General features: G+C 45.4%; 1 protein-coding gene across 1 annotated transcript; it reads left to right on the top strand.

Moving 5' to 3' along the window:
• The first annotated feature begins 797 nt into the window (after nucleotides 1-797).
• On the top strand, nucleotides 798-9,784 carry Ccnb1 (cyclin B1). The gene is made up of 9 exons (XM_051172476.1): nucleotides 798-1,008; nucleotides 1,565-1,735; nucleotides 1,830-1,991; nucleotides 4,546-4,728; nucleotides 6,853-7,011; nucleotides 7,228-7,464; nucleotides 8,201-8,341; nucleotides 8,961-9,071; nucleotides 9,483-9,784. Exons 1-9 carry the CDS (start codon nucleotides 988-990, stop codon nucleotides 9,591-9,593), a joined length of 1,296 nt encoding a protein of 431 aa, XP_051028433.1. The 5' UTR covers nucleotides 798-987; the 3' UTR covers nucleotides 9,594-9,784.
• The last annotated feature ends 4,446 nt before the right edge of the window (nucleotides 9,785-14,230 follow it).

Genomic DNA, 14,230 nt, shown 5'->3' with positions numbered 1-14,230 from the left:
CACAAAAAACAACACACACACACACACAAAGAAAGCCAAAGCCAAATAAATAAATAAATCCTCATTAGTGTTACTGGAAATAAATGTGGAAAGAATCTTTTTCGCTGAAGTTAATAAGGAGTCTGAGGTAGAAGGACAGAAAGTTGCAAAACTATTTTTGGAGTAATCTTAGGCTTACAGCAAAATTAAGCAGAAGGTACATTTTCTTTTTTTCTTTTTTTCTTTCTTTCTCTCTCTCTGTTTGTTTTGAGACAGGGGTTCTCTGTGTAGCCTTGGCTGTACTGGACTCGATTTTTAGACTAGGCTGGCCTCGAACTCACAGTGATCCACCTGCCTCTGTCCCCCAAGTGCTGGGATTAAAGGCGTGCGCTACCATGCCCGGCTCTACATTTTCTTTTATCATTGGGGCGATTGCCATGCTAACCTGTTTGATTATAATAACCATTTATTCTGGATAAGTGTGCTATAACTTCATGCGAATTCTAAGATAGCAGTGACACTTCTGTACAGGAGGAGAATGAGACACAATAAATAAGACGGCAGCCAAACTGTTCTGCGTGCTCCTCAACTGTGGCGGCCACAGCCTTCTTCTGAGGCCCGAAGAAGCAGCGCTGGGACAGCCGCCTGGCCAGCACACTAGTGGACACTACTGCGGGTGGCCTCGCGGCTGCGAGTGCGCAGGCGCGAAGCCTGGCCTCGCGAGGGGTGGGCGGGGCCGCCAGCAGCTGCCTCCCTTTGGCCCCGCCCCGCCGAACGTGACGCGAAATCGCCCAGGAAACGCATTCTACGGGAATCCGGAGCGCCAATGGGAAGAGAGCGAGTGCCACGAACGGACCAATGAGGAGAGAGCGGCCCGGGGTTTAAACCCAGGCCCCGCAGACTTCTCTGGGCGTGCTGCAGAGGAACGGCTGTTGGTGTCTAGCGGGGGCCAGCCAGAGGCAGGGGTGTTTGTTTCTGGTCGGCCGAGCCTCTGCTTCGGAAGGAGCCATGGCGCTCAGGGTGACTAGGGTGAGCCGGCCCGCACGTTGCTGTTGTCGCTGTGGGAGAAGATCGTGGCGGCCAGGCGGGGGAGAGGATGGCGGGTGGGGGGAGAGAAAGACCTCTGAACCTATCTGGGCTGATGACTTGGGGGGACTGGGTGGTGTGCTTTGGTGATGAAGGCTCCGGAGTGGGCCCTTCACCTTCCTCAAGAGCTACTTACAACTGAGGATTTCGTGGTTTCCTTACCGGTGTAAAGTCACAGTGTTTGGGACTGCATGGGACTTAACAGGAAGTTGGATAATAGGTGAATGTGGAAGATTTGGGTGGAAACTGTCTTGTCACGGCCCGAGGCTAGGCCCTAGTGTTGGCCTTCCTGCTCGGATGGCGGGGGTATCCTGGGACCCGGAAGCCCTGGAACCACACAGCCCTGAGGGGAAAAGGTATCCCAATGGAAGGGCATCCTGAGGCCCTAGAACACTGGCTTTCTTTCAGGGAGCCTCAGTTGGGTCCAGCCTTAATTAACCCTTGACTTCCCGGAGCCGCCATGGATTCCCCTCTCAAGTGGTCCTTAACTTTCTTTCAGAACTCAAAAGTTAACACAGAAAATAAGGCCAAGGTCAGCATGGCAGGCGCCAAGCGTGTGCCTGTGGCATTTGCTGCATCCTCCAAGCCCGGGCTGAGATCAAGGACCGCTCTTGGAGACATTGGTAACAAAGTCAGCGAACAGGTACAGGCAAGGATGCCTCTGAAAAAGGTAACTATCTCCCTGGCCCAGATGTCCTGAAAAAGCCTGTCTTCCAGCTGTCACCCTTGGGAAAAACATTCTGTTTTCTCCGCTCCTTTCGCAGGAAGCAAAAACTTCAGTTACTGGAAAAGCGGCTGCTAAAGTCCCACCGAAACCCGTGGAGAAGGTCCCTGTGTGTGAGCCAGAGGTGGAACTTGCTGAGGCCGACCCTGACCCTGACCCTGAACCTATTATGGAAGAAAAGCTTTCTCCTGAGCCTATTTTGGTAAACTTAGCATTTTTTTTTTTTTTAAAGTCCATTTCTTTCTGGCTTCACTTCACTCTGCTACAAGAGATAGCTTTTGGGATATATGTTTATACAGAGCTAAGCAAAGACATTTTACATGAGTTAACACAGTCTGGGGTAGGTATTAGCTCTACTTCAAATAGTGGTAGATAAATATGATGGGGTTTTTTGTTTTATGTAGACAGGGTCTCCTGGTGTGGAACGTCAGAGGTTTGACTGCCTCTTGAGATCTGGGATCCAGAGGTGGGCACCATGGTTTTCTTTCTGGTGTCACTGGGTAGCCCCTGCTGTTCTTGGAGATTTTTCTACTCCTGTCTCTCCAGTGCTGGGATGGTGCAACCAGGTCGGATCTTTTTTTTTTTTGGTTTTTCGAGACAGAGTTTCTCTGTGTAGCCTTGGCCATCCTGGACTCACTTTGTAGACCAGGCTGGCCTCGAACTCACAGCGATCCGCCTGCCTCTGCCTCCCGAGTGCTGGGATTAAAGGCATGCGCCACCACGCCTGGCCAGGACGGATCTTTTAATTGCTTGCTTACTTACTTACTTTTTTTTTCCAGAGAGGGTTTCTCTGTGTAACAGAGCCCTGCCTTTAATTGCTTTCTTCTGTGTAGCTTCCTGAATCAAATGTTTCCATTGTAGTTCCTGTAATTCCTACTCTGCCCGGAATTAACTGAATGACACACAGATGTGTTTGTGAACCTTTTACTCCCTCGTATGGCCGCTAATAAGCCTGTTAAAAGAAGTAAAAGAATGTTTTCAGACAGTCCCTAATTCCAGCACTGTGCAGGTGGGGCTCTGAGTTGAAAGCCAGCTGTGTCTATATAGCAAGGGCCAGGCCAGCCAGAGCTATAGAGAGACCCTGTATTGGGGGATGGGGGCAGAGTTAACACTTCAATGTAAAAGTGAAGTTTTGGCTGGGTTATTAGCTTTGCCTGTTAGCGCATGTACAGCATACAGGAGGCCCTGGGTACTAAGTACAAAAACCCCACAAACACACAGACACATCAAGTATTACTACTAGGTGTGGTAGTTGGCGCCTGTCTGTAATTCTAACACTTCAGCTACCGCAGGAGAATTGCAAGTTTAAGGCCATCTTGGGCTAACCAGCACAGCTCTATCAGTTTATGTCACTTTCTCTTTGTAATCAAGATCTTGTATCACCTGCATGAAGATGGAAGCCTTGGCATTTGTTTGAACCAATTCATGTGGGGCTGAGTGCTAGTTAGCTTTATTGCCTGTCCCTTCCCTTTGGCTCTCTTTATGTGGTAGTGTGTAGAATCCACCTTTTTATTTGTGGGTGCCCAATCATGTATGTGCATGTTAGTCCTTCGGAGCCAGAGTTACAGGTGTTTGTGAGCCCAGTATGGGTGCTAGGATCTGAACTCTGGTCCTCATGATGGGGTGCATCTTTATTTGCTGAGCCATCTCTCCAGCTCCCAATCGGTGCCCCCCCCCCTTTTGTTGTTGTTTTGTTTTATTTTGGTTTTTTGAGACAGGGTTGGTTTCTCTTTAGACTTGGCTGTCCTAGACTCACTTTGTAGACCAGGTTGGCCTCGAACTCACAGCAATCCCCCTGCCTTTACCTCCTGAGTGCTGGGATTAAATGCGTGCGTCACCACACCTGACTAAAGTTTTTTGTTTTGTTTTTGTTTTTCAAGACAGGGTTTCTCTGTGTATCCCTGGCTGTCCTGGACTCACTTTGTAGACCAGGCTGGCCTCGAACTCACAGCAATCCGCCTGCCCCTGCCTCCCGAGTGCTGGGATTAAAGGCCACCACATCTAGCTCGCCCCTTACATTTTTACATTGTATTTTGTGTCTGAATGCAAACTTGTAGAGGTCAGAAGACAACTTTTGAGTCAGTTCTTCCACCACGTGTGCCCCAACAACTTAGTCACTAGGTTTTGCAGTAGGCACCTTGCACATCTTGCCAGCCCAGTTCTTCCTCCTTTAAACTGACTTAATCTAAATTGGGATTTACGTTTTTTATGACCCCAGATCTTACTGGCTTGCAGTTTTAAGATTTATTGTTCATGGGTGGGACATGGCTTTGCACACAGATGCAGTGCCCAAGGAAGCCAGAAGAGGGGATCAGATATCCTGGGGCTGGACTTGGGTCACCTGGTTCCTGCATAGAAGCTGGGCTCCAGTCCTTGACAAAAGTGCCTAGTGCTCTCTACAGCTAAACCATCACTCTGGCCCAGCATTTACTTTTTGGTTTGGCTTTTTCCCCCCAAGACAGGGTTTCTCTGTGTAGCCTTGGCTGTCCTGGACTCACTTTGTAGACCAGGCTGGCCTGGAACCCACAGCCATTGGCCTGCCTCTGCCTCCCAAGTGCTGGGATGCCACACCTGACCTTTCCCCCCCAGTATTGACTTCTAATATCAACCATTTCCCAAAAGGAAATTGGGGGAGGGGGCTGTCTGAAATGCTTTTCTTTAGTGAAATGAATTACTTCAATTCAGAATGATTTCTTGAATTGGGGATACCAGTACTGACTTTCCTTCCCAGGCTGTAGCCCGTGCTTCTCTTTCAGGTTGATAATCCCTCTCCAAGCCCAATGGAAACATCTGGATGTGCACCTGCAGAAGAATATCTGTGTCAGGCTTTCTCTGATGTAATCCTCGCAGTGAGTGATGTGGATGCAGATGATGGAGCTGATCCAAACCTCTGTAGTGAATATGTGAAAGATATATATGCTTACCTCAGACAGCTGGAGGTCAGTATTGACACGGTACAGTCCGCCCTTACTTAGTGCAGCCAGCTTTAAAGAGTTCAATTCCCAGCACCCACATGGCAGCTCACAACTGCCTGTAACAAGTGTCCAGTGGATCTGATGCACATAAAATAAGTTATATTTTTTAAAAGGTGGGGGAGAGGTCTGGAGAGATGCCTCAGAGGTAAGAGCACTAGCTGTTCTCAAAGGTCCTGAGTTCAATTCCTAGCAAAAACATGGTGCTTCATAACCATCTATAATAAAATCTGGTACCGTCTTCTATAGGCAGAACACTGTATAAATGATAAATAAATCTCTCTTTAAAAAAAAAAAAAATACCCCTGGCTCAGCCTTCCCAGTGCTGTAATTTAAAGCATGCACCACCACACCTGGCTTATTTTATTTACATATGTATGTGTGTATCTTATCTGTCTCAGAACTAGTCTGTTCTGGATCTCTCTTTGTAGACCAGGCTGGGATTACAGGCATATATCACCATGCCCAGTTAGCAAAGCCTTTTTTTTTTTTTAAAGATTTTTTTTATGCCAGGCGTGGTGGCTCACGCCCTTAATCCCAGCACTCAGGAGGCAGAGGCAGGTGGTTTGCTGTGAGTTCCAGGCCAGTCTGGTCTATAAAGCAGGCTTGCCACGTTGAATACAAGATTTGTGTTGGGGAGCTACTACTAGGATGATTCCTAAAGTAGACAAATGTCACAGTTGGGAAAGCCCCAAACTTCTGGGTTTGAAGAGAAAGGAGATGGCACGTTCAGAGTAATCCTGTCAGGGCTGGAGAAATGGCTCAGCATTTAAGAGCACTGGCTGATCTTCCAGAGGTCCTGAGTTCAACTCCCAGCAACCACATGGTGCTTCACAACCATCTATAATGTGATCTAAAGCACACTGTATACATAATAAATAAACAATCTTTAAAGAAAAAAGAGTAATCCTGTCATGACAGAAAGGGAGTGCATGTGCTTGTCAGGGAAGTTATCTGTGCCCACTTGAAAACCTTTCTCCTAATAGCATTTGCTTTTCACCTCTTTAAACAAGACACAGGTTAATGTTGTTCTATCAGATTTAACCCCTCCTGCCTCCCCCACCCCCTTTTATGACCTTACAGACCCTTGTGCATACTAAGCAAGCACTTAACCACTGATCTGTAGACCCTCGCATTGTCGGCTCAGGTTATCGTTGCTTTATTCAGTCTCTCTTGTCCATTGTGGCAGGTGGGTGTGGGGTCAGTGGACAGCTTTCAAGAGTTGGCTCCTGGGACTGAACTTGGGTCAGCAGGCCTTTACCCACTAAGCCATCTTGCCGACTCCTATTCCTTTTAGCACCTGTTTCCTAAAGGAGTCTTCAGTAAGGTGCTTGTGTAAACTAGCTGTCTGCTTTTTAATTCTTGTTAGTACTTAGTAACATTTGTGTTGTCAAGCTGCAGAGCTGGATTTGGTAATTGAACATATTAGTCTTTGATGCCTTATCTTTTTTTTTTTTTAATTTCATTTTTTAAAATTTAATTTTTTTATTAATTTATTCTTGTTACATCTCAATGGTTATCCCATCCCTTGTATCCTCCCATTTTCCCTTTACTCCTCTCCCCTATGACTGTGCCTGAGGGGGACATCCTCTCCCTTTATATGCTCATAGGGTATCAAGTCTCTTCTTGGTAGCCTGCTATCCTTCCTCTGTGTACCACCAGGTCTCCCCCTCCAGGGGACATGGTCAAATATGAGGCACCAGAGTACGTGTGAAAGTCATACCCCAATCTTTTCTTTAGTTATGATATAAGACTTATTTTTTTCTGTACCACAAGCTCAGGTGAAAAGATCTGAGATAATGATAGTTACAGTGTGTGAGCTGCGGTAGTTCTGGTAAATTGAATGTCACAATACGAAGAGCCTAGCTGTCTTTTTTTTCAAGACAGGGTTTCTTATATGGTTCTAGGTGTCATGGAACTAGCTCTATAGATCAGACTGGCCTCCGCCTCCCAAGTGCTGGCTGAGCCTGGCTCTTCTGACCCTTGCTTTCTTAGTCAACTGCACCAGAGCTATCTTAATTAATTGGTGTTTATGGACACAAATGGGATATGGAGAGATGCTTCTAGAGTAACTGACATTTTCTTTTGCAGGAAGAACAGTCTGTTAGAGCAAAATACTTAATGGGTCGTGAAGTCACTGGAAACATGAGAGCCATCCTAATCGACTGGCTGGTGCAGGTTCAGATGAAGTTTAGGCTGCTGCAGGAGACCATGTACATGACTGTTTCCATTATTGACCGGTTTATGCAGGTACGTGTAATTCAGTAATTGAGACTTCTCCATTCCTGAGTTCTGTTGAGAACCTTGGAGGAGGGGAAGTGGACACTACAGTTTGAATCCAGGGGTCCCATATGTGTTAGGCAGGTACCTTAAACCTTTGAGCTGTTATACCTAGCCTGGAACTGAAATCTTTCTTGGGAGGTGAGGTGTCATCAGTTGAGATGTCAATTGAACGTGCTGTTGCAGAACAATTGTGTGTCCAAGAAGATGCTGCAGCTGGTTGGTGTAACTGCCATGTTTATTGCAAGCAAGTATGAAGAGATGTACCCTCCAGAGATTGGGGACTTTGCTTTTGTGACTAACAACACCTATACTAAGCACCAGATCCGACAGATGGAAATGAAGATTCTAAGAGCTCTAAACTTCAGTCTGGGTCGCCCTCTGCCCCTGCACTTCCTCCGTAGAGCATCTAAGATTGGAGAGGTACGGGTTTCTTGAGAAGCGTTTGGTTTGCTGCGTTAGAGAAGAGCAGCTGCTTTGTTTGTTTTGTTTTCCAGGCAGGGTTTTTCTCTGTGTGGCCTTAGCTGTCCTAGACTCCCAGTTTGTAGATAAGGCTGGCCTCGAACTCAGCCATCCTCCTGACTCTTGCCTCCCAGGTACTGAGATTATAGGCCTGTGCCACCATACCCAGCTCTGCTGTTGTGTATTAAATACCTTACTGCATAAGAAAGAAACATGGCTGTTCATTTATTTCTAACCAAGCTGTGTATTACCCAGTTAATTTTTTTTTTTTTTTTTTTTTTAATTTCCTCTTGAAACAAGGTTTCTTCTCTGTAGCCTTTGCTGTCCTGGACACTCTATAGGCCAGGCTGGCCTTCAACTCAGATCCGCCTGCCTCTGCCTCCACCTCCGCGTCCTGGAGTGCTGGGATTACAGGTAGGCCCAACCATGCCTGGCTACATGGTTATGCTTTTTCTCAAGGCTTTCTGTGGACAACTGTATTTGAGAGTTTGCAGACACGGGCAGGACTTTGTTTTGTTTTTGAGTCATTATGTAGCCTTGGCTGTCCTTGAACTCAGAGAGATCCACCTGCCTCTGCCTCACAAGTTCTGGGAGTAAAGGTGTGCGGACCACTGCCCAGCTACAGACAGGACTTTGTAAGTTATTCCAAAAATAAAATTCTGCAAAAGGCTGAGAGCGGTGTATGCGTCTGTTCCAGGTTGACGTTGAGCAGCATACTTTGGCCAAATACCTCATGGAGCTCACTATGCTGGACTATGACATGGTGCACTTTGCTCCTTCTCAAATCGCAGCTGGGGCTTTTTGCTTAGCCCTGAAAATTCTTGACAATGGTGAATGGGTAAGCTGCCTCACCTGCCACCCAGCTTTTAAGTTATGAACAGCCTTTGAATGCACGATTAATGTTCAAAGCATTCTCCCGTTCCTAAATACGAATATAAACATAAATGGTAATGAACATTTGTGCTGTCGTCTTAAAATGGCTCCACGCCTTTAGCTAAGTAATTTTTTCTTTTAAGATATATTTATTATTATGTATACAATGTTTGGTCTGCATGTACACCTGCACGCCAGACGAGGACATCATTATAGATGGTTGTGAGCCACCATGTGGTTGCTGGGAATTGAACTCGGGACCTCTTAACCTCTGAGCCATCTCTCCAGCCCAGCTAATTTAATCTTTATGGTAACACCCTTTTGAGAAACGAAGCTACCCCCAAGTAATCTAAGAAACCCATCCACCTTCTTGGATGCGTCTCATGTACCAGTGCTGGCTGTCCCGACATTGGGGGGGGGTCCCAACTGTGGTTAGATATGTGGTCAGAGGTCTTAAATTTCAATTGTGGTTACCATACGCTATCCCCCTGCCATACTCCTAAATAGCACCTAGGAAGTTTCTGAAAGTCACTGGGGTTTTTAACATGTTGTGTTTTTTTAGTTTTTTGTTGTTTTTTTCTTAGACACCAACACTGCAGCACTACCTATCCTACACTGAAGACTCTCTCCTTCCTGTTATGCAGCACCTGGCTAAGAACGTAGTCATGGTGAACCGAGGCCTTACAAAGCACATGGTGAGTCAACACCTCATGGATGATTTAAGACCTTTTTCTAGACAGGGTTTCTCTGTTGTAGCCTTGGCTGTTCTAGACCAGGCTGGCCTCACAGCAATTTGCCTGCCTCTGCCTCCAATGCTGGTATTAAAAGTATGCACCACCACCACACCCGGCTTGGTTTAAGACCTTTAATCCCAGCACTCTTGGAGGCAGGGAGTCTGATGGGTCTCTGAGTTCAAGGTCAGCCAGGACTACAACAAGATTTTGGTTTTGTTTTTTTTGTTTTGTTTTGTTTTGTTTTGTTTTTCAGTTAAAGTGTAATTATATACAATTGAACTGCTTCCTTTTTACCTTCCAACCCCTCCTATGCATGCAGCATATTGGGATGGTTTTTGTTTTCTTCTTGATTGTAGTGCTTTTCTCTTACAGACTATCAAGAACAAATATGCAACATCTAAGCATGCTAAGATCAGCACTCTGGCACAGCTGAATTGTACACTAGTTCAGAATTTGTCCAAGGCTGTGGCAAAGGCATCGTAACTCAAATGGACTCCTCCATCTGCAAACGCAGTTGGCACCATGTGCCCACCTGTACATAGTATAAACTGTTCACTTGCTCTTCAATAAAGGTTGTGACTTTTTACTTTTCATAGCTTAACTCATTTGAATGTGGTTACTTCTGACTTTGTACAACACAAGTTGGATAAATATATAGGACTTTTAAAACATTTAAACATTTAAAAATACTTAGTTTAACAGAGCATCCAACTAATGTATATAATTGTAGCCTATATGTTTATATACTTCCTTCACTTTGTGTGTCCCGATCATGTCTTAAGTCATCCTGAAACATCTTCCACCTGGTTTAAACACTGTCTACCAGCTTGTCCTTAGTTCCATCTTCTGCCTTCAGGTGCTTGCTGCCTCTGACCACTCCGTCCTGGGCTATGGACTTTCAGATCTAAAACCCAGTTTTCTTGTTATGTAATTATTTATTTGTTAATTGACTTGGAAAATAGGATGTTCAGAATTAAAGGTGTCTTTTAAAAGAATTTGCTCCAAATCTCAATACCAACAAATAAGGGTATTTTCTTGTATGTCCTGTATAAATATAATCATGCATACTCTTGTCAAGGGGATTTTTAAAATGGGTTCATTTTATCAACATTCCTTTCAATGCCTATATTGCATGTCATGGTATGGATAACTGTATGTAACGTGTTCGGTCCTTCCTCTAATGACACACAAATTGCATTCTCACTGCCCCTCTACACAGCACTTCTTAAACGCTCCTCTGTGTTGCTTGGCTTTATGCATGGCTGTTTTCCCAGGGGGTGGGCTTTAAATTCTCACAGAGCCAGGTGAGCGTGCCTGACTCCAACTGGAAAAAGAAATCCTGTCTCACTTGCTGTTTTAATTTATACACCTGATATCAAGTTGAATAAAACTTTATTAATGGGAAGCTCTCCCCATTTCTCATTTTGCCATTTTGTCTTTTGCTAATAAACAAACTTCATGTTGCTGGTAAACCTCATCCTATAGTTCTAGATTTTCAATCTTAAAGTCAACCAACTCAGAAGTGTGACCACCTTTAGTCCCAGCACAAGGGAGGTAACTTTGTAAATTCAAGGTCAGACCCTGTCTCAAGTTTTTTTTTCTAAAATGCTTTCCCTTGTAGGTATATATTCCTTCAGTAAACTAAGTGGTATATAGGATTCTTCCAGATGAACACCCATTTGTGTCACTGATTTTTTTGTTTGTTTTTTGTTTTTTAAGTGCACATTCATTGTTGTTTGATCTAAATGGACTTTTTTTCTCTGGTTATTTTTTTTTAACTGAGTTTTAGGAGTTTGTGTGGCCACATATAGTTTGACTTATGTTCATGTACTTGGCATTATCATGAACATTGGGAGTGCAAGGTTTTACCTGTACAGTAGGCTAGCTTGGGAGTGAGCTGCTGCTTAGAAACTTGCTGATCTTCCACTACATACTCCTATGGTTCCTTAAGCTATACTGGGCTTCTTTCACTTGTGAAAAGACTTTTGTAGATGTAATTGTATAATTTTCCCATTTGCCTTTATTCAGCCTTTCCCATGTAGCCCTTCCCTTGCATTCTCATTCACAGCCTCTGGCTTTTATTGTGGTATATGTTTGTTTATAAATATATAGTCCGCTCTGTGTGTATATAATTTCAGCACTGACCAACACTTTGGTATTAAAGATGAACTAGAGAACTCCTTCCTAGGGAAGACTCCCCTCCCACTCTCAGAATTACTTAGTACCCTGTAATTATTTAAGGTTGGGGCCCTCATGAGGTTTCCCCGTTCAAGTTAGCATGTCTATTGTCTTCATCCTTGTTGAAGTCTTGTTTAGGCAGCCATGTCCGAGACTTCATGGGTGTAACTTCCCTGACAATAGAGGAGATACAGTCTTACTACGTATACCCACTCTCCGGTGTTCCTGATCCTTAAGAGTAGTAATGGTGTTGATGTGTGGGTGGGGTGAGGCATCACAGGATCACTTGCTCTGCTTTGGTGGGTTGTGGTTTTCTGTGGGTATAAGGACATTTCAAATGCAGCGCTTGTAACTGTAGCTGTCTCTCTGGCTAGTGTTGATCTCTGAATCCTTCCTCCTAAATGCTGGGATTACAATATAGTCTCACTATGACTGCCTTGGTTTGCTTCTGTTAGTATGGCGGGTCTGGTGGGGACCTAACATGCTTGTAGCAAGTTGATCTACACTCAAGTACCAGTCCATGTAGAGATTTTAAATCTTTAACTTTTATTTAAGAGTTTGGTATAAGGGCTGGAGAGATGGCTCAGCAGTTAGCACTGACTGCTCTTCCAGAGGACCTGGGTTCAATTCCCATCACCGACAGGGCAGTTTACAACTGTCTGTAACCTCAAGATCTGACATCCTCACACAGACATAAATGCATACAAAACACCAATGCACATAAAATAATAAATTATATAAAGTTTGGTATAGCCCGGCAGTGGTGGCACACACCTTCATCCCAGAATTGGGAGGAAGAGGTAGGTGGATCTACACGAGTTCCAGGACAGCCTGGTCTACAAAGCAAGTACATGACAGTCAAGGCTGTTACAGAGAAACCCTGTCTTCCCCCCCCCCCAAAATATATATAAAATATATAAAGATATATATAAGTTGTTTTGATCTTATTTGATACACAAACATACCTCAACTCTTCCTAGATAGATACAACCCAACTTTGTGTCCTGGGAGCTTTGATACAGCACAAGTATAGTTTTAATATGTGCCACACAGCATGCATACACGATATAAGTTTTATTGTAGAAGCATGGGGAGAGACAGTAAAAAAGTGAGTTTGTCCTTTTTATTCTGTGCCCCTGGGGATGACATTCGAGGTCAGTTAAGCAACCTGGGGCAGGCCTCCTCTATGCCAACACATTAATTTAGAGATCCGAGGGAACACCTGGCCCCTTCTGTCATGGAGCGGCTGTCCTTAGGCTGCAAGGAAGTATCCCTAAGTGACCGTGAAAACCTTACTAATGAAAGTGTATGTCCAGCTAAAAGGTTCAATTGTAACCTGCCAAGGCAGAAAGCAGAAACTTGGACACTTATTTCTCATTGATTTTTCAATCCCAACCCACAAACAGGGTCTTGCCATAAACTCTGTAAGTACTCATAAACTGAGTACTTACTGTGTATTACAGGCTGGTCTCGAACTTGTTGCAATCTTGCCTCAGCCTCCCCCAAGTTCTAGGATTGCAGGCTCTTTTCCCTTTCTGTTAGGAATCTTGGGGTGTTTTTGTTTTTTCTTTTAATTTTTATTTCCGAGACAGGTTTCTCTGTGTAGCCTTGGCTGCCCTGGACTCGCTTTGTAGACCAGGCTGGCCTCAAATTCACAGATCCACTTTTCTCTGCCTCCCAAGTGCTGGGATTAAAGTTGTGCACCACCAGGCCCGGCTTTGTTTTGTTTTTTGAGACACGGTTTCTCTGTGTTTTCTTAGCTGTCCTGGGCTCACTTTGTAGACCAGGCTGGGCCCCAACTCAGAGATCCACCTGCCTCTGCCTCCCAAGTGCTGGAATTAAAGGTGTGCGCCACCATGCCCAGCTTCTATTGGAGCGCCAGTGCAAGGAATTGAAAGAAGTGTCAAGGACATAAGCCAGCACTGCCTCCTACTTGATTTTCTTTTTTCTTTTTCTGAGACAGGGTTTCTCTGTGTAGCCCTGTCTGTCCTGCAACTCTTTGTAGACCAGGCTGAACTCACAGAGATCCGCCTGCCTCTGCCTTCGAAGTGCTGGGATTAAAGGCGTACGCCACCACGTCCGCCCTGCCTCCTACTCGAAGCATTAGTTTCTCCACTGAACAGCAATTATGGGCCTCAGGAGCTCTAATAGGGATTGGGAATGTAGTTCAATAATTGAGGGACCCTAGATGTGTTCCTAACACAGCAAGAGAAATTAATTATTCAATACAATACTGCAAGAGCCACGCGATTCTCTGCACTTGGAAAGTGGAGGATTGGTAGTAAAATACCAGCTTGGGTTGCACGAGACCCAGTCTCACAGGGGTAAGAAGAGAGTGGAACCTAGCGACATGATTGCATGGTTAAGAACACGAGCTCCCAGGGAGGAGCCTGGTTCAATTCCCAGCACCCACATCACATGGCTCACAACTGCCTGTAACTTCAGTTCTGGGGAGGATCTGATGCTGATGCCCTTGTGCCTCCGCAGCCACTTGCACGCACTTCGGGTCACATATCCCACCCTGCAGGATATACCCATCCATCCTCTAAGCCTTGACCTAGAGTGACAGTTACAGAACCCAGGCAGGATGACTACTCACTTCTGCCCCCAACCCCCACCCCCGGCTTGAGACACTAGGATACAGCTTAAAGTATTAAAGATTACCGCGCCGGCTCCGTGCTAGGTCGATCCCAGGGATTTACGCACGCTAGGTAAGCGTTCTCCTACTGAGCCTCATCTCCATACATCCCTACCCAAAGGTTTCGATTAGATCCAGTGTGTTGGGGAGAGTCTAACTGGTGGAATAGAATCTGTTTCTTCTGGGTAACCTGGGAAAGGAACGCTGCGCCATAACCACGGCAACCCGACGGCAGAAGGGTGGGGCTCTGGGCGGAAGGGGCGGGACGAAAGGGACAGGTATTTCCGGGTGTCAGTTTCGTGGC

This window comes from Acomys russatus, chromosome 30 (genome assembly GCF_903995435.1).
Source record: "Acomys russatus chromosome 30, mAcoRus1.1, whole genome shotgun sequence".
Taxonomy (NCBI): Eukaryota; Metazoa; Chordata; class Mammalia; order Rodentia; family Muridae; genus Acomys; species Acomys russatus.
Note: the sequence above shows the minus strand (reverse complement) of the source record. Positions and strands in the feature narration are given on the sequence as shown.